This window comes from Diplotaxodon limnothrissa, linkage group LG19 (genome assembly GCF_057381915.1).
Source record: "Diplotaxodon limnothrissa isolate DT_005_m linkage group LG19, D_limnothrissa_male_GT1.1, whole genome shotgun sequence".
Classification (NCBI taxonomy): domain Eukaryota; kingdom Metazoa; phylum Chordata; class Actinopteri; order Cichliformes; family Cichlidae; genus Diplotaxodon; species Diplotaxodon limnothrissa.
Window position 1 is genome coordinate 1,736,441 of NC_140614.1, and position 24,978 is coordinate 1,761,418.

At 41.2% G+C, this 24,978-nt stretch overlaps 1 protein-coding gene across 2 annotated transcripts in view; it reads right to left on the reverse strand.

The window, feature by feature from the left end:
• nrxn3a (neurexin 3a) overlaps positions 1 to 24,978 on the reverse strand; it is a 197,829-nt gene that overhangs the window by 160,858 nt on the left and 11,993 nt on the right. The window contains exons 2-4 of one of the 2 annotated variants that reach the window (XM_085379217.1): positions 14,288 to 14,311; positions 13,164 to 13,190; positions 11,638 to 11,649 (exon numbers count right to left, since the gene is read on the reverse strand). In XM_085379217.1, coding sequence (XP_085235343.1) covers positions 11,638 to 11,649; positions 13,164 to 13,190; positions 14,288 to 14,311 — 63 coding nt within the window. The remainder of the gene's footprint in view (positions 1 to 11,637; positions 11,650 to 13,163; positions 13,191 to 14,287; positions 14,312 to 24,978) is intronic. The other variant, XM_085379218.1, reaches the window with a different exon arrangement.

Here is a 24,978-nt window from a genome sequence, read left to right on the forward strand (position 1 = left end):
TGGTACCAGAGAACCCAAGAGAATTAAGCTTTGTCAGTGTTTGTGTTCTCTCTCTCTCAGTGTGTGTTTTGCCTCTATTTTTGTTGCCACTGCTGTTTGTTGACACGTGACCTGTGCCAGTAAGGTACATGGCACAGTATGGCCCTGCATGAACAGCTTGGCTGTGAGTAGCTCGCCAGTATGAATCACATGGCAAGTCGTGTAGTTCCTAGAAAACGTATTATTCATTGTATGGTGCGTGTGACTTTTCAAAATGTGGTAACATATAAGATCACAGGGTAATAAGATGAGATGCGCTTTTTCATCTCAGCACACCGCAGACCACGGCCTCTCTGTGTGAGGATCTAAACGTATTCTACACTAGATTCGACACAGCGAACACCATGAGACCGGACAGTGTGCGCACCGCGGATGACGTCAGTGCGCACACTGTGTCTGAGGAGGATGTGCGGAGGTGCTTCAGGAAGGTGAACGCACGCAAAGCTACTGGTCCCGACGGGATTCCCGGCCGCGTCCTCAAGTCATGCGCGGCTCAGCTGGCTGGAGTGTTCACGCACATCTTCAACCTTTCCCTCTCTCTGTCTGTAGTCCCAGCCTGCTTCAAAATGGCCACCATCGTCCCTGTACCCAAATCCTCCACCATCTCCTCACTGAACGACTGGCGACCTGTAGCCCTGACCCCCATCGTAAGCAAATGCTTCGAGAAGCTGGTCAGGGACTTCATCTGCTCTGCACTACCCGACTCACTGGACCCTCTACAGTTCGCATACCGCCACAACAGGTCCACTGATGATGCCATAGCCCTGACACTACACACTGCCCTGTCACACCTGGAGAAGAGAGACACGTATGTGAGAATGCTGTTTGTAGATTACAGCTCAGCATTCAATACCATCGTTCCCTCGAAGCTGGACAGGAAACTGCAGGATCTAGGACTGAGCAGCTCCCTCTGCAGCTGGATCCTTAGCTTCCTGTCTGACAGACGCCAGGTGGTCAGACTGGGCAGCATCACCTCATCCCCCATCACACTGAACACTGGTGCTCCACAGGGGTGTGTACTGAGCCCTCTCCTGTACTCACTCTACACCTACGACTGCACAGCCACTAACAGCTCCAACATCATTGTGAAGTTTGCAGACGACACTACAGTGGTGGGTCTTATCACCAACGGTGATGAGACGGCTTACAGGGAGGAGGTCAGCGCCCTGACCCACTGGTGTCAAGACAACCATCTCACCCTCAACGTCGCAAAGACAAAGGAGTTGATAGTGGACTTCCGGAGGTGCAGAGAAGTACACACCCCCATCACCATCAACGGCGCTGCTGTGGAGAGAGTGAGCAGCTTCCGCTTCCTTGGTGTACATCTGGCTGAGGATCTTACGTGGTCAGTACACACAAACAAAACAGTGAAGAAGGCGCAGCAGCGCCTCTTCTTTCTCAGGAGACTGAAAAGATTCGGCATGAGCCCCCGCATCCTCAGGACCTTCTATCACTGTGCCATTGAGAGCATCCTCACTGGATGCATCACCACCTGGTATGGCAACAGCACCGCCTACAACTGCAAAGCTCTCCAGCGAGTAGTGCGGTGCTCTGAACGGATAATTGGAGGTGAGCTTCCCTCCCTCCAAGACATCTACAGGAAGCGGTGCCTGAGGAAAGCGGGGAGGATCATCAAGGACTCCAGTCACCCCAGCCATAAACTGTTCAGACTACTTCCATCAGGAAGGAGGTTCTGCAGCATCCGGTCCCGTACCAGCAGACTGAGAGACAGCTTCTTCCACCAGGCCATCAGACTGCTGAACACGTCATAGACACCTCAGCTTCACTACTGGAACTTCAACATTATGCACTCCATACTGTACAGTAACGCCACTGTTTTGCACATATTCAACTCTGTATATTTTTTATATATTTTATTTATTGTTTACTCTATTTAATTTGTAAAATATGTGTACACACACACACACACGTAGAAAAATATTTAGTATACACATGCAGTAATGCATATACTATTATATATTGTACATATATTTATTACTTTCAGATGTAGCCATTCTTATATTTTGCTTGTTTTACGTTATTGTATTTTTGCACAACTCTGTTGCTTGTGAAGCTCGCACACAAAAATTTCACTCGCATGTACTGTACCAATGTACCTGCACATGTGATGTGACAATAAAAGTGATTTGATTTGGGAAATTATTTGTTACATCATTTAAAAATTACATTAAAAACAACAAACATATAACAAATAGCAAATAAGTAGAATGGCACATAAGATCTCTGGGTCCTAGAGCATGTCACATCTGCTGCCAGTCTGTCACAAAGATAACAGTCAACCATTCACACATTTTGGTCATTTTAAACCTTTCGGAATAACCTGGAAAGAACCCACGAAGGCAAGGGGAGAACATGGAACATGTAAACATCGTTCTCCACCTTCCTCCAAAGACGGCCTGGGTTTGAACTCACCAGCCTGATGGAAACTTTCTGTATGAAGTTTGAATGTTCTGCCTGTATCTGCATCAACCCAGGTACAAACGAAACACCAAAGTAAGAGTGGAAAAAAATAAAATGAATTGTAACATGTACATGTGTATTCACAGCTTTTGCTCAATACTTTGTTGAAGCCCCTTTGGCAGCAGTTACAGTCTTTTTGAGTATGACACTAGACAAAGTTTCTTCTTTGCAGAACCTCAGAAGCTCCATCAGCTTGGATGGAAAACGTCAGTGCACAGCCATTTTCAGATCTCTTCAGAGGAGTTCCATTGGGTTCAGGTCTGGGCTCTGACCACTCAAGGATGTTCACATGATCCTGAAGTTAATCATTTGTTATCTTCACCGCGTGCTTCGGGTCATTGTCCTCTTTAAAGACAAACCTGTCGAAGGTCCAGAGCGCTCTGAAGCAGGTTTAGATCAAAGATGTCTCTGTACATCGCTGCAGTGATTAGTCTCCCAAAATGCTTTTGTGTATTCTTTTCAAATTCATTTAAAAACAAACAAAGACGCTTTTTCTTAAATTCACAGAGATGAGGGTTATCGTGTTATCTGCAGTAATAAATCTATAATCTATAATCAAAATATGCGAGGGATCATTTTTTTGGTTTCAGCAGATGATTCTGCGAGTTGTTAAAAGCAGGTCTGCAGTGCTACCAGTGTTACAGAACATCAGTACAAAAATACATCTCACAGTGCTGAATTTGGAAATGAATACTGACATGGATAAAATAAATAAAACTGGGACTAACACTGATCCAACACCAAGTAACTGATATAAATGTTTTAGAAGTGCAAGCTGTAATATTGCTGCTTTGTTGTTACGACTTTAACTAAGCCAATAAAATAACTGCTTTCCAGGGTGAACTAACAGCATATTTCACCCTGATTCCTGGATACACTCATAGGCCTACTCATCATCTACCTGCTGTCATTGATGCATTGATATTATTGGCTAGCCTCAGAGTCTGGCACACTTACCAGAACTCAGTCAAGCACAGAAAACCCAAATGTCCAAGCATCCCCCACTCCCACATCGCTGTGTCCATGACCTGATCTAACAGCTTCACAGGATTTTCAGATTTATTTTAGAGGCCAATTTTACTCAGCACTGGATCAATGTGTGTACTTGAATATCTGTATTGATGGGCTTTCTTCAAGGTGGCACCCATGTTTGGTTGCCGCTGCTGGTGTAGTTTTTTATTGCCGGCCATCGCCATTTGCAGCGTTATGTTTTTCTTTTGTATGCTGTTTGAATTCATGATCGACGTACATTACGGATTCATTGGACAGCTAATGTGACAGCTGGAGCAACTACAGCAAAGCCTTTCCTCCGTTCTGTGTTCCTCAGTGGAGTGTTTGATACTGTACACAACACACAGAGTTATTATCGAGGTGAAACAGGCAGCATTGGAGGCTAGCTTCTTGGCTGTGGGGAGACTCCCAGCGCCTGTGGCCAGTTCCTCTCCTGTCACTTGGCAGGCACACTGCCCTGCTGTCTGTGGCTCTGGGTCCACGGCTCGATGGCAGAATGGTCATCTGGGTCTGTTTCACTGGTGGCAGCGATGTCCTCTCATCAGTGATCGTTTTATCTGTTTTAGGAGTCAATGCAGGTTCGCAGATGTGTACAGGTGTTGAATTCCAGTGAGCTGCTGAATGTCCCAATCAATGGTCACCAATCCAGTTTGCCCTGTTTAATGTTTACATTATTTATTCTAAATAATCTCTTTATTAAGGACTCTGTAGAGTTGATGTTGCTGACTCGGACGTGGCAGCGACATATAGATTATATTCACTTCTCTGGCTGCTCCGTCAATGGAACGTCGTGTCTTTTGAGTCATAGCAGAGGACTTGCTGCCTGATGAACTCAAACCGGTTTTCTTCATTTGAGTTACAGACGATTAAGGTCGGTTCTCCGAAAACCTTTTATTTTAATCTATTACCTGCTGGCATTGCTGGACTCTTTTTTAACTGAATTTAATGACCTTTGTCATTTATCATTAGATGGATGTAACACTGGGAGATTTTAACCTTCATATTGACGAACTCTTGATTGATGGACTCTTGTAGGACAGCTGCTGATCTCATCATTATCACAGAGTATTTTAACTTTCAGCAACATGTTTCTGGCCCTGCACATATAATAATCCCCACATTTCATGACACTTTTCTTTCATCCTTTGACTTTCAATCTATTCAGGTACAGGAGCAACTCTGAAACAAAATATTGTCCAATGGTAACATGTTTGTCCTTGGATAAATATTTGTCATTTTATGAGATATTGTCACAAGTTAGAACATTTATGGGTGGCCTCCTCACCTGATGCAACAATATTGTCTCTTCCAATATTCCACATGCACCAGGTCTGAGTACAATGAGTTTTTGAACAATTTGTAAATTAGGTCACTGACATTAGTATTTCTCCATCACTGTCTCAATAATGTCCCCCAAATTCAAGCCCCCTCGATGTCCTTCCTACTTTTGTTTTTAATTAGTGTGTTTGACTGTGTTTGACTGTGTTTGACTGTGTTGGCCACTGTATCATGGAAAGGATTATTGCTCAGTTTCCAGCTCAAACAAGCTGCTGTTGGGCCAAAGAAACCACAGTAGATGCACCTCTGTCGAATAGTTACAGACCAGTCTAGAATTCTGTGTCAAAGGTTTTGGAAAAAGAGTAACAGCAGAGCAGCTGAACTACTTATTAGAGAAAGACAATATTATGGATATGTCTCAGTATTGTTTTCACAAACTGCACTCTATCGAAACTGCTTTAACATTTCGGTTTAATTGTATATTAGGTTGATACTTTATTGCAGTATCTTTACAAACAAGCTATAGGCTCATGTACTATCTATCAGAGAGATTTTTTACTGTTTGTATGAATCAAGTGATGTCTGAAGCAACAGCAAGATAACATGCATGGTAGTGATATTGTTCACTCATCGTCATAAACACCAGTGAAAACAGAAAAGTGCATCCTCACAGGCAACAAAACTGAATACGGTTTTATCTCAGGAAAGACTTTACAACTCAGAACTGTTCACATTACAAACTAGTTTCAGCTACGATTGCGACAGCTTTATTGCCAGTGTGCATTTTTGCACACACTCTCTTAACTGCTTCATCACAACGCATAGGCTTATGTAAATGAGCAGAAGGTATACAAAAATGCAATAAAAGAAAAAATACAAACAGAGAACGAAGCTAACAAAAACTGATGAGCCAAAGAAAGAGGGGCAGGCAGTGAAGGAAAGACAATAAAAGAGCAGTAAAAAGATGCAGAGTAAGAAAGCAAAGACAGATAAGTAGAGCAGAGAGGGTGACTGACCATGGAAATAATAAAAAGACAAAAAGAGTCTGACCAGATATCTGAACAAGATGAGGACAGAATCGCTTTATGTCAGCCCAAAACATCAAGAAATGTGACTCCACAACTGCAGACGCACCAAATTTTATTATTCCTTTCTTGCTCTGCTATTCTGCCACCAGTGAGCTGCCATGCAAATGGAGCCAGAACGGAGCCTCTTGTCTGCCTAATACGAGACAACAGGGAGCCTGTGTATGTGTGTGATACCTAATAATGTCTACATCTTGCTCAAGGATTAGACACAGTAACAAGAAAAACCGCACAGGTGGTGAGGGAAGAGGAATCTCCAGGAGCTTACACAAGCTTTTTCTGTGAATGGGGGAAGCCATCACAGGTGTACACAGCGAGATCCAGCCAATCACAGCTTCTCAGGACAAACACCCGACAATCTTTTTGCACTGAAGACTTTGTACCAACACCTACTGCAGCTCTTAAATTTCCAAATGAATTGGCATGCTGAAGTATTATGTGATCATCAAACATAGAGTGGCACCAACTGTACATGCAGTGGAACAAGTCTTTTTAAGTTCAATTAATACTTTATAAAATTATAACAGACGGAAGGCTTTCTGCTTTATAAATCCAGTACACTCTATACTATCTAGAATTTCAGTAGCACATTTACAATCACACATATTAAAGATGTGATGAAGCTGAAAGTAGAAAATGTATTTTAACAGTCCAATGTTAAAAGAAAAAAACTGCTAGCCCTTATGGTAAATGGCCTGTATTTGTATAGCGCTTTACTAGTCCCTAAGGACCCCAAAGCGCTTTACATATCCAGCCATCCACCCATATTCACACACTGGTGATGGCAGCTACATTGTAGCCACAGCCACCCTTGGTCGCACTGACAGAGGCGAGGCTGCTGGACACTGGCGCCACCGGGCCCTCTGACCACCAACAGTAGGCAACGGGCGAAGTGTCTTGCCCAAGGACACAACGACCGAGACTGTCCAAGCCGGGGATCAAACCGGCAACCTTCCGATTACAAGGCGACCTCCCAACTCTTGAGCCACGATCGCCCTGGGAAGTATTTCTTTCCAAAGACTCAACAGGTTTTATTGGGACTGCAAAGTCCAGCAGTGATTGCTGGACTCTGGACAGGATGGAATGCTGGTGGATCCGAGTTTTAAATCTACCAGACAGGCCAGATTTGTTGACCTTGGTAAGCCACTTTCCAAGTTCTTGATTTAGCTTCTGGATTCTTTCAGGCTTACCCAAACTCTTGACTGGTTGCTCAATGATGGATGAGATGACCGTCCCTAAAATCAGCCAATTCAACTTCCCTTCCTTCAGCACCATGGGCCATTACTTGGAGGGCTTGAAAATTATCCTAGCTCACGTGATGAGCTTAGAAGGATGCTTCCAGGACTATTCTGAGTAGACCAATTGGCAGGTTTTCAGAGAGGCAGCAATTCATGATGGCGGCAGTGGCGTGTCCAGCGGGGTTGCCTGGGGGGGCACAGGCCACCCCCCCAACCAGACTGGCCACCCCAGGTGCCACCCCAAAGGCAAAACAATAAAATTCAATCAAATATCAAATGTCCGATTATGTTTTCACGGTGAAGCTCAGATATCCGAGTGTAAGTGAATGCAGCACCGGCTTCTGCGCTATGTGCATCACGTTAGCAAAGGTAGGAGAGCCAAGCACGAAAGAGGCACTGCAGGAAACAATTTTTCGGTGAAAGAAAATGAGGACAGAATAAATGTCCCGGTAAGTAATATTAAGTTTGTTGAGTTTAGTAAACTTCGGTGAAATTAGAATACCAAGGAAAAAATAACACTTAAAGAATTATTGCAGCCATCAAATATTTCAGACAGTATGCTACTGAGGGCAGCTAACATAAGAGTTCTGAGTTATAAGATATAATCTAAGTCGTAACATTGCTGTATGGAGCTGCAGATTTGGTTGCAGGTTAACATCGCTGGACTGGCCATCGGGCATATGCCCGGTGACTTTTTTTTTTTTCTTTTTTTTTTTTGTAATGGCATGAACAATGAGAGGTGGTGGATTGGCCAGATGCAGGTCGATGTGTAAAAATAACTCAGTTGTTTGGTGGTGGCTATGGCGGGGCTTCCACAGAGGCCAGCAGGTGGATGAGGGAAGGGGAGGCAGGAGGAGAGACCCGAGGCAGCCACCAGTCCGAGTGTCAGGTGAACTGAACTTCAGGTAAGAAGTTATGACCTGCAGTCTCTCTGGGTCAGATATAAACCAAGTTTAGGTGGAGTTTATTTTCGTTATGCTGACTTTTTACAGTCAGTTGCAATAACTCATACTGCGTTCTAGCCAGCTTGACAGAGTTTATATACAGCTGGGTGGGTGCTATGATGTTACTGATAGTGAACTTTATTTTATTCATAAGGTTAGTAGAGTTGCCAACGGCTCCTTAAAAAAATGGAATGGTCCCTCAATCAGAGAAAATATTACACGTTTCGTATTGAGCTGAGAAGAGACGCAGTTTGTCCCGGACTTTCGCTATAATGAAAAAAAGACACAAAGCTGGATTTATTCTGTCGTTACGCTGCACAGCTGCCTCTTCTTCTCTCATTCTCTCCCCCTGCCTCTCCTGTTGCTGCTTCAATCATGAAACTGATCAATGATCAGCTGATCGGCTTTTCTCTCTTGTTTGTTTATCGCCCACTTTGTGCCAGAAAGAGGAAACCAGCAGATATTGCGCTAAGGGGTATTTATTATTTTCTTCTTTTTTTTTGGGTTGTATGGAAGCCCCAAACGCAATTTCATTGTTCTTGACAATGACAATAAATAAATAAATACTAAATACTAAATACTAAATACTAAACAACAGCAGCACGTTTAAGCTTGATCAGCTGTTGTTAGAATTTATTTAATATTAATTTCTAGTATCAGCTGATGTTTGCTGGAGCCACAGCTGTAAAGCTGCTGGTCATGATGTTGGTTTGGATATGTGGTGAGAGGGAAACATGAAACCAGGAGATGTCCTTACTGAACCATCAGAGCTGAACAGGTGATGGAGAAACAGGTTTACCTTTTAGGTGACATGAATGAGTTGAAGGGAAGTTATGAACTGTTTCTGAGAGATAAATAACACCAGGATCCTTTTTCTACGTAGCTGACAACTGGTAACTGTGCAGGGGCGGATCTAGGAAAGTGTTGCCAGGGGGCCAGGTAGGGCATTAACAGGGAGAGGGGGGCACAAAGACATACTTTTCTTTCTTATTCTCATTTAAAATATCTCGCTTTTAAAAAATAATCATCTAAATCTTACAACCAAAGTTTTTATCTGACGTAAAATGTATAGAAATCATACATATACCAACAAGACTGTGCATCACTGTCACAACAGCATTTGTTTTCATTCAAAGTCTTTATGGCTTTACTACCTGGTGGGCTGGTCTCTAGTCAAAATGCCCGATTTTCTGTCCCAGTCCAGCCCTGCAGGTTAATACTGGCAGTGTCACCATGCCAGCTGACTGTATTTCATCATCAGCCAGTGTTGTTCTTTATCAATATTACCAAAGTTTACCATAAGGCAGCATAGAAAGTATTTACTTGCTTTCAGGTTTTATTCAAATGTTAGTCTTTTCAGTTGTTTCCCCACTTTTTTCCTGTTTCAAAATCAAACACCAGATTGTGAGAAGATTATCTTCTTTTTTTAACAGGCAGATAAAGTTTTGCATTGGCTAATTTGTCAATTGTTTGTTACAAATGTTCGTATTTTAATATTCAAAAATGTTTTTGCCCAAAACATATGTGCACTACATGTCAGTAAAAATACTATGCAAATATTGCTGTCCTTGAATGCTGAATAAACACTGACTGATTGTATCTCTTGTACTTTATCAACGCAGTATCTAAAAACTTTGCACCGTAGTGGTTAAAATCTCATTCTAATAAGAGTTAAAAGCGCATTCGGTTATTAGGTTTATAGGATTATTGAATTATGGTTAACGGTTGGTAGAATTTTTTTTTAAAACATTATCTGCCAATTACATCTGCCACCCTTCTCCAAATCTGTGCCCCTACCTGGCCCCCCCAACAAAAATTTTCTAGACACGCCACTGGATGGCGGGGTGGACTTTAAAGTCTTTTGCTTGCTCAGATTGTGGATACATCAGCAAGTGCAATGTGTAACACAAAGGTTATAATCATCTCTCCTAATCAGAAACCCTGGCTAAATGTGGAGGTGAGATCTCTGAAGGATACAGGGCTCAGCGTTTGCATCTGAAGATCCAGTGGCACTGAGAAGAGCAGGGAGGGAATTGGATGCAGATATTAAACTGGGAAAGGCAACCTATGCCCAAAATATACATGGTCATTTTTTCACCAGTGGCCCTTGAAGCATGTGGAAGGAAATAAAGAGCATCACTGGGTTTTAAGACTGTGTGCTCAGGAACTCACCATGGTGTTGACAATTTTAACATCTCTCTCTCTCTGGCTTTGGTCCATTGTTTTCCCAGTGCCCAAAGACCCAGCTGAGAAAGCCATGAGTAACTATTGCCTGGTGGCTTTCACCCCACTTATCATGAAGTGGCTGGAATGGCTGCTTTTGGCCCCATTCAGGAGTCAGTTGACATCAGTGTGGGTCCACAGCAGCATGCATACAGGAAGAACCAGTCTGTCATCCACTCTGCTCTCATGCATGTGTCAGCCTGCTCTTTCTGAACTCTGACTCTGTATTTAATACCATCATTCCACAGACACTAACCAATAAGCTGTTACTGTGTGTAACTGGGTGCTGGACGTCTTGACAGGCAGGCCATCCTCCACCATCAAACTTAAAGCCAGCTCTCCACAACGGTGTGTATGGTGGCCTCTACTGTGTACACTTCTCACGTGATTACTCAGCAAAGTATCCAGGCAATCATATTCTGAAGTTTGTAGATGGCTGTTGTTGGTCTGATCTCTGATCTCTACGTACAGGAAAGAGGTGGAGAGCAACCTCACATGGGCCACGAATTCAGCCAGTATTATGAAGGAAGCTGATCAATGACTGTTTTTCATGAGGAGGCTGAAGTAGCTGATCTTGGGGTACCGTGTTCTGGTGGAGAGTGTTCTGACTTCTTCTATAATTGTCTGTTATGGCAACTGCTCTGAGGCTGACAAGACGGCGCTGCAGAAATCTGCCCAAAAGGTCACCAACAGCAGTTTCCCTTCTCTGGAGCACGTTTATATTAAGAGATGCAGAATCGGGTATTGAACATCAACAGCATCTATCTAAAAACTAAATTTCTGGAAAGCTTAAATGATCTGCTGTTCTGTATCAGTGGTCTGTTTGCATGATTTTGCTTGATAAGATGAATTATCAGTAACATAAATAAACTAAATGCACCTACATTGTTCTCAGACCACAACACACTGGTTACATTTTGAGCATTGTTTAAGGACAACCTGCTCTGTCACTGGTTCCATCAGCCAGGAGAAGATCCTTTATTTTCTCCTGGTTGTTCTGTAAACTGCCCCACAGTGACGCTTGTTCTTTTAACATGTGCAGCTTCTGCACAGGTGTACTGTATACAACTCAGATCAAATTACAAAACACATGCACGCTTTTATAAACAAGCAGAAAGCAACACAGTGTGTTTTTTTCCTTCTTCAATTAAAGTTGGCTTAATTACTTGCTTACTCCAAGCACTCTCTGTGAAAAGCCATTACACAAGAGAAGTGAATACAGACAAATACACACCTTAAAAACATCAAACACATAACACTGCACTGCTCTTAAACACTCACAGAGCAACCGTCGCTTTTCATAGAGGTGGAAAAGGAAAGATTTTGAAAAAGCTGTACCTTTGCTTTTAGCTAGAAGAGCAGGGGAGGCGGAGACAGCACAGAATCCACAGCCAAGAGTGCCCAGAGAGGGGAGAAGAAGAAGAGGGAAATTTAGTCCAAATTATAGCAGACACCAACCATATCATGTCATAGAATTCAATAATGCACAGCACCATCTTTGATGTAACTGTACATCTCAAACACATGAAAGCCACGAGCAGTAACTACTCAAATAGAGGACTTCTGGGAAAAGGGGCGGATAGAACACTCATCAGGAAAATGAGGAAATTTGTATAATATCTAAAAGTAGAGATGCATGCATGAAAATAAACTTACAATATATATTACATGACCATGCAGAGCTGTTTCACTAATTTACCCTTTCATTCATACTCATGCATTTTGTCCCGTTTCTACTGACATTCATTCCTCTTCTTTCCACTGCATACTTTCACCTCTCCGGTCTTCCTACTCTCACTAGACATCTCAGTGTGTCTCTCTTGACATTACGACACGTTTTCTCCAGATAGAAATAGTGCAGCCCTTCTGACCTTCTCTATACTTCTCCATCAACATTCTCAGAGCAAGCATCACATTTGTAATTCTCGTTCTGCTGCTCACTGATCATCGGGTCACTTTAAAAACTCTTTCTCATAGCTTCATGGTATGGTTCCACTCCCTCTGTAGCCATCAGTACCGGCACAGCTCCTCTCTCCTAGACATCTACACACCTGCACCAGTGTGTGATGTGGACCAAGTGCCTTTCACTCTCAATCCCTTTTTAAAGCTGCTCACTTCCTCCTTATTAATTCTCTGCACTTTCTGAGTCACTAACTTTCCTCCATCCATCCTAATCTCTCTCTCATCTTTCTTCATTTATCTGCTTCTCAGAGTACTCCTCCCATCTTCGTACCACACCTGTAACTTGTTACTACATTTCCATCGCTATTCCTTTTTTTTTAGTGTGCGCAGTGAACACCCGTGTCCATCTCTATCACTAATCGCCCTGACCTGTTTCACATTGTTTCTAGCTCAATCACTGCCAATCCATCTTTCTCCTTAGTGTCACGTTTTACATACAAACCAATAAAAGCCTTTTTCTTTGCCTTTCCCACTCCTTCCTTTGGGAAATGCCTTTTCTGTCCTGTGCATCCTCATTCCACCAAAAGACAATTGTCCTTGTCTTCTTTCCTCTGTCCACAGTATAAATCATACACCTCCTTGGCTGTTTCTGTCTCACTTCATCTCTGAACTTCCTCCTTCAACTTCCACCCTGTAACGCTTGGCTCTGCCCGATTTCCAGAAACACTCTACAGACTACGTCTGATGCTGCCCACTGTAGCTACAGTCTCTCCAGGACAACACATTTCAGGAAAAAAACAAGCTTTGTTTGTTACAGTTTTCTTAGGACAGTAAAAAGAAGGAGAGAGGGGAAATAAAATAACATCGTGTATTGAACAACACCATCAAAAACAACCACAGCACAGCACAACAGAGTCACAACCAAAGATAGACTTGTAGCAAAGACATAAAGAGAGGCATACCTTGCTCTGCCATCATATGTGCAAGGCCTTAAGAAAATAGGAAAGGTATAAAAGAGAGGAAAGAGAGAGAATATTTCAGCAAAGAGAACACTTAGTTTCAATACCCTCTGGTATTGTGATGATTCATGCTTTTACTCATAGTGAAAGCATAACATCAGATCACACAGGTGCCACAAAGCTTCCTGTGCCTGAGCAGGAGGCTTCCTCGTAACGAGTATAACACATAAAAAGCTCATGTGTGCTTTTTACGTTTGTGTAGCAGAACTCAACTGACCTGCTGTACAGACATAAAAATGCGATTTCTGCTCTTTGCTCTTTGGCTGTTTGAGGCAGCAAACACAAATTATAAACACATTATTGAAATGTCTTCAGTTTATTAGTTTATGTCCCTGTCACGCTAACACACAGCTGCTTATTTAAACATCCAGTTGATGGGAGTGACATGTCTGTTTTTCTGTTTCTGGTTATTGTCCAGTTCTATTTTTTGGTTTAGTCTTTTTTTAGTATTATAGCTGCTTTAAAATGAATTGTGACAGAATATATAATATTTTAAATATGATTTCCTGAAGGCCAGCTCGTGAGCTGTCCAAGCATTTGACACACCATGAATGTCCTGTGAAGTTTTAGTCCACAAGAACTGAATTTCATCACTTTTGTGCAAAGACAGTAAAATAATGAGAATTAATGCAATGCTCTAGTTTAATAAATTCTTTGTTTTCAATCAGATACTTAAATATCTCTATAGAACTTGTTAGAGGTAAGTAATCTGTAACTACTGGTATGATGAGACAGCCCAAGAGGCAGGATCCTATAATCTGTGTTGAAAATCAGATTTCTGAAGGAATAAACAGAAATATTATGGACATTTGTAACTGAAAGATAAACCTAATATCTGCACATGGTTGAATAATTAACACATAGTGTCATAGTAATAGTCTTAGTCATTTGTCCCTCCTTTGTAAAAGAAATATCCCATTTCAGGGAATGCAATGTGAATTATGTTAAAGCACAGACAGGAACATTTCATTAAGCTGGAACAGTAGCTTCACATTGTCGTCACCAAGTCTGTTTGCACTTGTCTGAATATCTGCTTCCATCTGACATTATTCACTAAAAACACTCACCTGGCATGTTGTTGCTGTTGATTTCTAGAGCAAAAAAAAGGAGACAAAGAAAACAAGCAAAGGTAGTATTAGAAACACACTTGTTTCTTGCATGCTGACTATCATGCAAATAATTACACACATAGTTCATACAGAGGGCTGGCAGTACACTCAGCCTTTTGCATGTTCTTTACAATGCAGAATGTTTCAGCAAGTAGCACTTAAAGCAGCAGCACTTTGAACCACAATCACGACAGGAAATACAAAGAGAAATGTTCAGCACAAAAAGGCATTTGTTCTCACGCATGTGTGCATTTCCCCTTATCCTGCATTGAAGTCACATTACCTCATTTATTCTGTAATAGTATACTGTTACTACAGCACGAAGACATGCAAAGAAAAAATAAAAATGTCAAATGTTAAAGCCAGAAAGGCCCTAATGTCAAAGATCTACGGTTGTGGTCTGAGACTCATTATGGGCATCTTTCAGGGTGGAGTAACTGTACAGAACAGATCTTTATTTAAGTATTAGGTGCAATCCCCAACCTCAGTATAAATACAGGATCTACATGTCTACATTAATCCCCATGAATATTTGGTGAAATGTCCCTTAGCAAGTTGAACCTTAACAGGATACGTTTGTATCAACAAGCTTGTGACAAAACTCTGGTTGGATAACTGACCACAGTTCTCCTTCTTAGCTCTTGGATCTTCAGGCCAATCAGAAGAGTGCTGCCAAACAAATTATGCTGACAGAAAGAAGTCAATCATGATCACTAACAAAACGTTTAACAGGTCTTGGCCTTGTCATGTTATAAAACATCCATCCATCCATCCATCCTCATCCGCTTTATCCGAGTATAAAATAATAATGCAGAATTCAGCTGACTGCAGTGAGATTTTACACACTTTATTTATTTGAGCCTGTATATGCACCTTTGACCCTGCATGGGTTAGATGATGATGATTGGATGTGAACTTGTGATCACAACTGCATGTTTGCATATCCACAGATACAAATGTGGAAATATGGAGCTATTTGAGCTTTTGTCACAGATGCAAGAAAACTGAGCTTCTATATGAGTTTCAATCTATTTTTTACGTACAAATTTACTTACATTAGCAAAATAATCCACTAAGACAATGATGGCAACAAAAAAATAGATCTCTGTATAACTTAGTTTGCTACACAGAACTCATACTGTATGCTGTTAAAAGCAGTACAAATTATCATTGCAACTAATATTTATTTACCTTGAACACAGGCTTGGAGAGAAACCCAACAAAATCAGTGATTTAAAGCCACTGGAAACCAATTTTAGGTGGAACATTGTTTGTTTGCTTGCTTCTTAATCCAGTTAACCTGTAAATCACTTAATTCAAGAAATGAATAATTGTGGAATCTATAAAGAACAAGTTAGCAAAGAACAAATTTTAGATTGTATTTATCTGCTATTGTTGTTCCTGGGAGCCTGTCACAACAGCATGAAATATCTTTCCATGTGTTCAGTTGAAACTTTGAAAATGCAAACTTCACACATAGACTGGGACTACATTTCAACCAGTGGTGCTGAGGATCTTGTCAAAATGATAAACGCAGAAAAGTACCAGCAGATTGTGATCCTCCATGCTATAGCATCTCAAAAGCATCACATGTACTGCTTCATTTTTCAGTATGTCATTAATCCCAAATAGGCATAGCTGGACTGGCCATCGGCAATTTTTCTTTTTTTCGTTTTTTTCCCGTAACGGTATAAACAATGAAAGGTGGTGGATTGGCCAGATGCTGGGAGATGTGTAAAAATAACTCAGTTGTTTGGTGGTGGCTATGGCGGGGCTTCCACAGATTCAGTAACATTAGCAAGTGGTGGAGGGCAGCAGGTGCAACACGCTGGCAGGTGGATGAAATGCAGGAGGAGCAGAGACCCGAGGCGGTGAACTGAACTTCAGGTAAGAAGTTATGACCTGCAGTCTCTCTGGGTCAGATATAAACCAAGTTTAGGTGGAGTTTATTCTCGTTATGCTGAGTTTTTACAGTCAGTTACAATAACTCGTACTGCGTACTAGCTAGCATGACGGAGTTTATATACAGCTGGGCGGGTGCTATGATGTTAATGATGTTGAACTTGTTTTGTCTTATTTTATTTATAAGGTTAGTTAGTAGAGTTTCCAACCGTCCAGTAAAAAACAGAATCGAAAAGAAAATATTACACGTTTCGTATTGAGGTGAAAAGGAACAGTTTGTCCCGGACTTCAGCTACAATGAAAAAGACACAAAGCTGGAATTATTGTCTTTGCTGCACAGCTGCCTCTTCTTTTCTCATCCTCTCCCCCTCCCTCTCCTGTTTCTACTTCAATCATGAAACTGATCAATGATCAGCTGATCGGCTTTTCTCTCTTGTTTATTTATCGTCCACTTTGCGCCAGAAAGAGGAAACCAGCGGATGTCGCGCTAAACAACAGCAGCACGTTCAAGCTTGATCAGCTGTTGTTAGAATGTGTTTAATATTAATTTCTAGTATCAGCTGATGTTTGCTGGAGCCACAGCTGTAAAGCTGCTGGTCATGATGTTGGTTTGGATATGTGGTGAGAGGGAAACATGAAGATGAAACCAGGAGATGTCCTTACTGGATCATCAGAGCTGAACAGGTGATGGAGAAGCAGGTTTACCTTTTAGGTGACATGAATGAGTTGAAGTTATGAACTGTTTCTGAGAGACTAATAACACCTGGATCCTTTTCTAAGTAGCTGACAGCTGGTAACTGTGCAGGGGCGGGTCTAGGAAAGTTTTGCCAGGGGGGCAGGTGGGGCATTAAAAGGGAAAGGGGGGCACAAAGAAATACTTTTCTTTCTTATTCTCATTTAAAATGTCTCACTTTTAACAAATAATTATCTGAATCTTGCAACAAATGTTTTCATCTGATGTAAAATGTATAGAAATCCATTATTGTACATAGTAATTTTTTTAGGGTCCTATCATAATTTAGTTTAGTTTAGTTAGTCCCAACACTGCTGACAACTGATCCATTCTGTAGTTGGTATCCGTAGCCAGTCTTGTCAATGATCTCACTGAGGGGATTCAGGCCTATGCAGAACAGCAGTGGGGACAGAGCGTCTCCTTGGTAGATCCCTCACTTGATGGTGACTTGTGCTATGGGCTTGAGGTTGGCCTCTAGTGTTGTACGCCACACCCCCACTGGAGTGCACTCCAAACTGTACGGCCTCAAGGTTAATGCCGAGAAGACCAAAGTCCTGACCACTGACGGCTTACCAACGATCATCCATCTCGACGGTGTGCAGATCAAACAAGTCCAACAATTTCAATATCTGGGGTCCCTCGTCGAGGAGAAGAAAGTGGCATCATCAGTGGAGAGACGCTCCAGAATTGGGCAGGCGGCGGCAGCATTCGCTTCCCTGCTCTGGTGCATCTGGAAGAAGAACAACATCTCATTGGCGACAAAGATCCGCCTTTACCGAACCCTGATCATGCCCATTCTACTTTACGCCGCAGAGACGTGGACAATGCTCAAACACAACCTGAGCAAGCTCGAAGTTTTCCAAATGCATTGCCTTAGATGCATTCTCGGCGTTTCCCTTCGCGACCGTCATTCGAATGACATCTACCTCACCAGATGCGGCAGCCAACCGACGATCGGCCACCTAATCCAGCGCCGCCGATTTCGTTGGTTTGGCCACATTTGTCGAATGGACCCGAGCCGCTACCCCCATGGCCTACTCTGGTTGACCCGCCCCACCGATTGGAGGGTGCATCGAAATGCACCAAAGAAGACATGGATGAAACAAATCCCGGATGATTTGAAGGCCCTTCGACTTGACCTCGAGCAGGCAAGAACCATCGCCCTAGATCGAAAAGTGTGGAAGATAATCGTTGGTCAAGCAAGAGAACCTGCGGCACCTACAGCAGCGTACTGGTTGCGCGGCAGACCACCACCGCTGGTCACCCGCTAAGGACAAGAAGAGAAGAGAGACACCCCCACTGAGTTCCTGATGAAGTCCTGTTGATGTTGCATAGGTCTAGGCCTTCCAGGATCCAGGTGTGGGGCATTGAGTCATAGGCCTTCTTGTAGTCAATCCAGGTGGTGCACAGGTTGGTCAGCCTAGTCTTGCAGTCTCGGGTGACTGCTCCATCTACCAGTAGCTGGTGTTTTCTGCCTCTGGTATTCTTGCAAATTCCTTTCTCATCTATTGAGCCATGTTCATCTTAGCCGCTATGATGCCTGACAGGAGCTTCCACATGGTGCTGAGGCGGGTTATTGGTCGGTAGTTGGAGGGGACCGGTCCCTTCTGGGGGTCCTTGGGTGTCAGGACTGCCCAGCCTTCGGTTAGCCATTCTGGGTATCTCTCATTGACTGGCTGGTTATTAGCTGGTTCATATGTACGATGGAGTGCAGTCAGCTTCTTCAGCCAGTAGGCGTGAATCATGTCAGGGCTTGGTGGTGTCCAACTCCTCATACTGGAAAGCCAGTCTTGGATGTCTGCCTGTTCAGAAAGGTTGCTGTGGTCTGATATTAGATCCACCAGCTACTTGGCATTGGTGTAGTGTAAGTAACGGAACCCCATAACTAAGAAGATTCCTCATTTACATTAACAACAAATGGAAGTCTGTCAGATAGAGTCGAGTCACACCATTACAGCACAGTTCCTTTGATACCAATTGTGTGCTCTAATCTATATAATAAAATATTATTGTCAAGAATATCAAATGATGCACTGAGGTGTAGCACGATAAGTTGCCTCAAGGCACTATATAAAATAACACTGAATTGAATTAAACTGAATCGAATAAGTCCACTTTCTGAGGCAATGTAAAGATAATTGGTAACATTCACTCGTGCTGTTTCTGCACTATAGTCTGAATCCTGACTGAAACTCCGCAAATAAACAAGTTCTTTGCATACACTTGTCCAGCTATTTTTGAACTATTCTTACAATATTTTGTTAGTAAAATGAAGCATAGAAATTGGTCTATACAATAATTTGCTATGACAGTAAAAGCTTTTTTAAGTAAATAATTAATTGCCGCAATCGTAAAACAGGTCTGTTTTAATAAAGATAAACTGATCATATTTAAAACTGAAACATTAATTAATTGTAGGAATTAGACTTATTGATGATTTAAAGGAGAAAATGAATGAAAATAAGTAAATAAGGATAGGAGGGTAACAGTACTAGCAAACATCAGCGACCACTACAGGCGACTTTTAAAGAAATGAGTGAAGTCATCACTAGTCAAAGCTAAAGCAATAGCTCAACAGAGCTCAAACTCTCTGTTAGCCTGGGTACAAGGCTGACAACCTGGCAGGTTCCCATTTTCCTCTTTCTTACATATGGTAAGATGTCCTAGCTTTACAAAGACCCTTTTTTTTTCTTATAGAGCAATTATTTATCCAGGCCAAATGAAGATCTTCTAAATTAGCAAGGTGTCATTTCCTCTCCAACTTATGAGTTCTTTACTTGAAGGCTCATATTTGTGGGTTGTACCAGGGAGTCAAATGTCTCTGACTGGTTGCTTTCTTTTTCAGAAGAGCCACAGTATCCAGATTTGTATGCAGTCATGAATTAATACTGCTGCAAGATAACGGACTTCTGTACATAAAATACAATTTAGGTAGCTGTTGCTCTTTGTTACTATTGCAAGTCATTCCCTTTTGTCTCTACTGCAGCTATGTTTGGTCTCTTCCTGTTAAACTGAAATTCTTCTATTAACTTATCAATTCTCCCAAGTGCTTGCTCATAAGAGATCATCTGATCATTGGGCTTTTCTAATATAGTAAGGCTTGCTTTGAGACAGCTGTTGTTGTAAACTGGCATTATAAGACTGAACAGAACAGCTATCTAACTTTTGTTGACACCGGTGATTTACAGGTAACTAGGGAAATATTGAAATGTGATCTGCCACACCATTGTCTTGAGAAATATGGTAGTCTCAAAAGCAAAATGGGATGATATTTGAATTAGTGTTAATTCACTTTAAGTTTTTTAATCAGGTTTTCTAACAGGCCCAATTTAATCAAAAACATTTTCTGAACCAATCACAGATAGAGCAGGGCGATATGGCCAAAAATATTTATCACGATATATATTTGAAAATTTGCGATAACGATATAACCGACGATATAATTGATGCGAGACAAAATACAACTCCACAACATTACTAGCGCAAAAAGACAACCTTCCATTTATTTTCACTTAAACAAGAAGCTGGTTTTTATGTACATTAAAGCTTTATAAAAATGTAACAGTGCAAATGCAAATTCCTTGCTGAAAGTTTAACCAAAAGGCATTTCCAGTAGAAATGGGCTGACATATCCTGAGCATAACCATATATAATATCCACTGAAGTTAAAAAGAGGTGCTTTGCAACATTAAACTGCAGTGTGCAGTACGCATTTTTCGGACCATAAGGTGCACGGGATTATAAGGCACATTAAGTGAAACAAAGCAGTCAGATAAATCAAACTTTATTAAACTCATTCTTCTTGCTTCCTCCACTTCTGTACCATTGATTCATTAATGTTGAATTCTCTGGCAGCTGTTCTATTCCCATGTTGTTGCAGTATATTAATGACTAACCTCGTATTGTGGATGGATTATCTCAGTTGTTCTCCTGACTGAAGTTTGGTCCGTTTACAGCATCCTGCCATGCGATTGCATTTGTCTCTAACCATGAAGAACCTTCACGTTAACTTTTATAAGTGGAAAAGTGTTAGTGTTCGTCCTCCAGCTTCACTGTTTATGTTATGCTAACATAGCTGTGTCGCTAGCGATCACGTAGCACATCATTATATACCAGCTAGCCCAACTTCAGTAACCCTACAAACGTCACTGCTGTTTAGTTTCCTGTCTTCATTTATGTTGGAAGTGATAGCAGAGCTGTACGTTTGATTTTTTTCAGAAATCTCTCAGTCAGAACATGCAATATCATGCTTAGGTAACTAGCGAAACTAGCGAGCTAACTTCCGCTAGCTTCCTGCTAACTTCTAACTCCGTTAAATGTAATAACTTTTGTTTTCATGGATGCCTGGAAGTTAAACTTTATAGTTACACCTGGTAAAGCAGCAATGCTGATCGTTTTATTAAAGATGAAAGAATTTAGACAGTTTTTAACTCTAAGTGATGCTGCAGTGTTGTTTGACCTGAAGCATACGGAGTTTAGGACCCAGATTACTCCCAGATTTAAGAGCATCTTAGTCCGACAAATATGACAATGACAACGGCCGCTTGCATGTTCTGCAAAAAAATGTGCTTTGTTGTGTATCTGACGGACAAACACCAAACCAGTTCCACATCACGGAAGTTGCACCATTTTTACAAACCAATTCTGGTTCATCTGTTTCACTCAACAATCGGCCATGTGCGTATGAAAACAAAGGCACTGCGCATGCGCGTTTTACTCCCATTCTATCGCAATATTTCATTTTCCTATCGTTGCCTAACATTATACCGGTATTACCGTGAACGGTATAATATGGCCCAGCCCTAATCACAGATATATAAACTAGTTTGATTGATTTTTTTATTATCTGCATTTTGAAAAAGTAAAAGACTATAGACAAGTAAAGCAGTGTTGTTATGTTAACCTAATTAAATACACTCAATTAGGTTACATTTAATTAAATATTTGACCCAAACTTTAGCTCTTATCCATTATTACTGACAGATGAGTCAATTCTTATTTATCAAATACAATATATAAAATATATTAAAAAGGTAAAATGGTAAAAACAAAAAAAGAGAAAGAAAAAAGTCATGCAAGTGAGTTATGACAAATTCTAGCTGTCACGAATGCAAAGATATTTTGCAAAAACAGACTAGTGAGTTTATTCTGGAGCAGCTCATAGGTTTAGTTAGCAGCAAAAGATACAATGTTCTTGGTTAAAAACCAATTCTGCTCTTAGATCAGTGAAGAATATCTTCCTGTATTCGTTTGGGCCACTCACAGAAATGAAGCAATGGTGTGACTGACTTGCGATCCATTAAATCCTCTTAGCATGGACAAATTGGGCATGTTAGGGAGTTAACACGAACGCAGGCAGATGGAAGTCAATCTGATATACATTACATATTAATTCAGTTTAAAGTGAAGACTGTCAACTGTGCTCAAATGTCAAACAAGCTGATCCAGTGGTAATCAGGGGGAGGAAGTGTGTGTGTGTGTGTGTGTGTGTGTGTGTGTGTGTGTGTGTGTGTGTGTGTGTGTGTGTGTGTGTGTGTGTGTGTACACAACAAGCTGTAATAACGACATATTTCAATGAAAGTCTCGGCAGTATTGAATATGATGGCACACCAGTGATTACCAACATTTGACTGGTTAGTTTTCATTTCCAACGTTATGGTGGACGTTCTGGAGTCGATAGATAAAAAAACGATCCAGTTTTGATGCATGTCTGTCACTACTTGAAATTCTCCACAAAGAGTTTCAAGCTTTCTGTAATTCAGTGAAGCAGAGCACAGCCTTCGGAGAACTGGCAGAATCATTCACAGAGGGAATGACGTGACTCTCAGAAGAAGACAAAGAAAGTCGGAGGAACCATTGGTAGGTTTTAAACCCCTTTATGAAGTGCTCCAGCTAACAATGGCAATAGCAATGAATTTCAGTATCATTTTCTGACATTGTTTTCTAATGTTACATTTTGACAGCTTGTCTACTGAAGACAGTAAAAGTTAGAATAAAACAAAGTTTTAATGTCTTGATATAAAGTGCCTTGAGGTGACTGTTGTTGTGATTTGGCACTATATAAATAAAATCACTCACTAAGAGGCATTGTGTGCAGGCTTATCATTAGTAAATAAGATGTGTTGGTGCAGTAGAAAGAAAGTCAAAGGTTCATTTCATGACAGAAATCAGTGATGCAGATTGAAAACAAACATTACCTGAAACACTAGCAAGCAAAAGTGCAAAAACGCAGAGTCATTCATATGACTTAGAAGTGTCTGTTTATGTAGACTTGCTCTCTAAACAGTGTTAAAACGTTAGCTAACATTAGCCAACTTTAACTGTAACTTTAACCTTCAGTCTGCTGGCCAAGGAACTGATGTACTTTATTGTCTTCGTTTGTTACAGTTTCTTAATGTGGTCAAACTGGGCTTAGGTGATTGTTTACAGTACAGTTAGATTAGAGCTGGGCGATAGAACGATAACGATATGTATCGCGATATAACTTTTACTCGATAGAGAAATTAAGCTATCGCGATAGACCTCGCCGCTCTTGTCCTCTTAAAAAAAAAAAAAAAAAAAAAGGTCAGCCAATCCAAATTAAGTAGCGCAGAGCCGAACCAATCACAGCCGCAGCGTCACGTCGCGTGACTTGTTACATACAGCACAAGTGCCAAGCCGCACGTGTGTTTGTTTGGGAAGCAGCCAGCGGGTAATGGAGGAAATGAGTGTGCCGACTAGAAAAATCAACCGAGCGTGACCGGAGAGAAAACAGATGATGGTTCCAATGCCGGAGAGATTGTCGAACGGAAGAGCCATAGAAGTTCCGTAGTGTGAAGGTATTTCGGCTATTTCAAGTCTGACAAAAAACAGAGTAGCGTGCACTGTAAATTGTGCCGAAAGCAAGTCTGGAAATACAATAAACTGGTGCATGCGTCACACTGTGCACCACGTTATTGTTTCGGTGAAATGAATTTCTACAACACTGTTACTGTTAATTCTACTCTCTGCAGTGTTTAAATGCTTACATATACACACAGTTACTGTCCCTCCACACATACGACTCGGTTCTGCTTCTATGCCCCAGCTTTGTTTACTTTTTCCCACCGAGGCTTCTAGACTTCTGATTGGCCAACATTTCTGCACGGTTAGGAATCTAGCGCCACCTGCTGCTTTGGCATGTTCATAGCAGCGTTTTCCTTCATTTCTGCCTTTATGTGTGGACGGGATTATTTTTTAAAACGGAAACGGAAACTCTCCGTTTTCAAAAATACCCGTGTACGTGTGGACGTAGCCTCAGTCTCTGACTGGAAGCGCTAATTCGTCATTCGGCTTTTGTCAGACTAAAGTAACTGTTAAAACTGTTTGAAAAGCTAAGCTATACAACAAGGAGAGATTGAGAATTTCCTTTTAGTTCTCAGTTTATTTGATATTGACAAAAGTTAGTCAGTTTTGTCTGTTCTTCTGTAAAACAAACTAAGATTTATTTTTAGAATTAATATTTTGTTTCTAAGTGGAATTGACAATTTAGTCTGTTTCGTTTGTTCTATTTTGAAACTTAAACGCTTTAGCGGCTGCCTTTTGTGTAGTTTGCAATATTTGCCTTTATTTAGCTGAAAAAGTCTCATGTTCCTTAAGTACATCTACCCTGTTGAACTTATTATGAGAAATAAATATTTAAATAAAAACAAGCTGCTGATTATTTCACATTTTACTTGTGAGCAACGGCACATTTAAATCTTACAAATATAGTTATTTGGCTTATATCGTGATAGATATCGTTATCGCCTGAAATGAAAAAAACATATCGTGATATGAAAAAATCTCATATCGCCCAGCTCTAAGTTAGATGGACATTAGCTATTGTCCAACAGCCCTTATTCAATATTAGAATATTGCTATAAACCTTATTGGACTGTAAATCTGTTTCCCTGTTCATTTTACCTTTTGAGTGACAGAGGACGATAGTGAAGGAGAGGAGGAAAAGAAACAAGCAGCGATGGACTTGTAGTGGTAGTGGTCAGACCAGGTCATC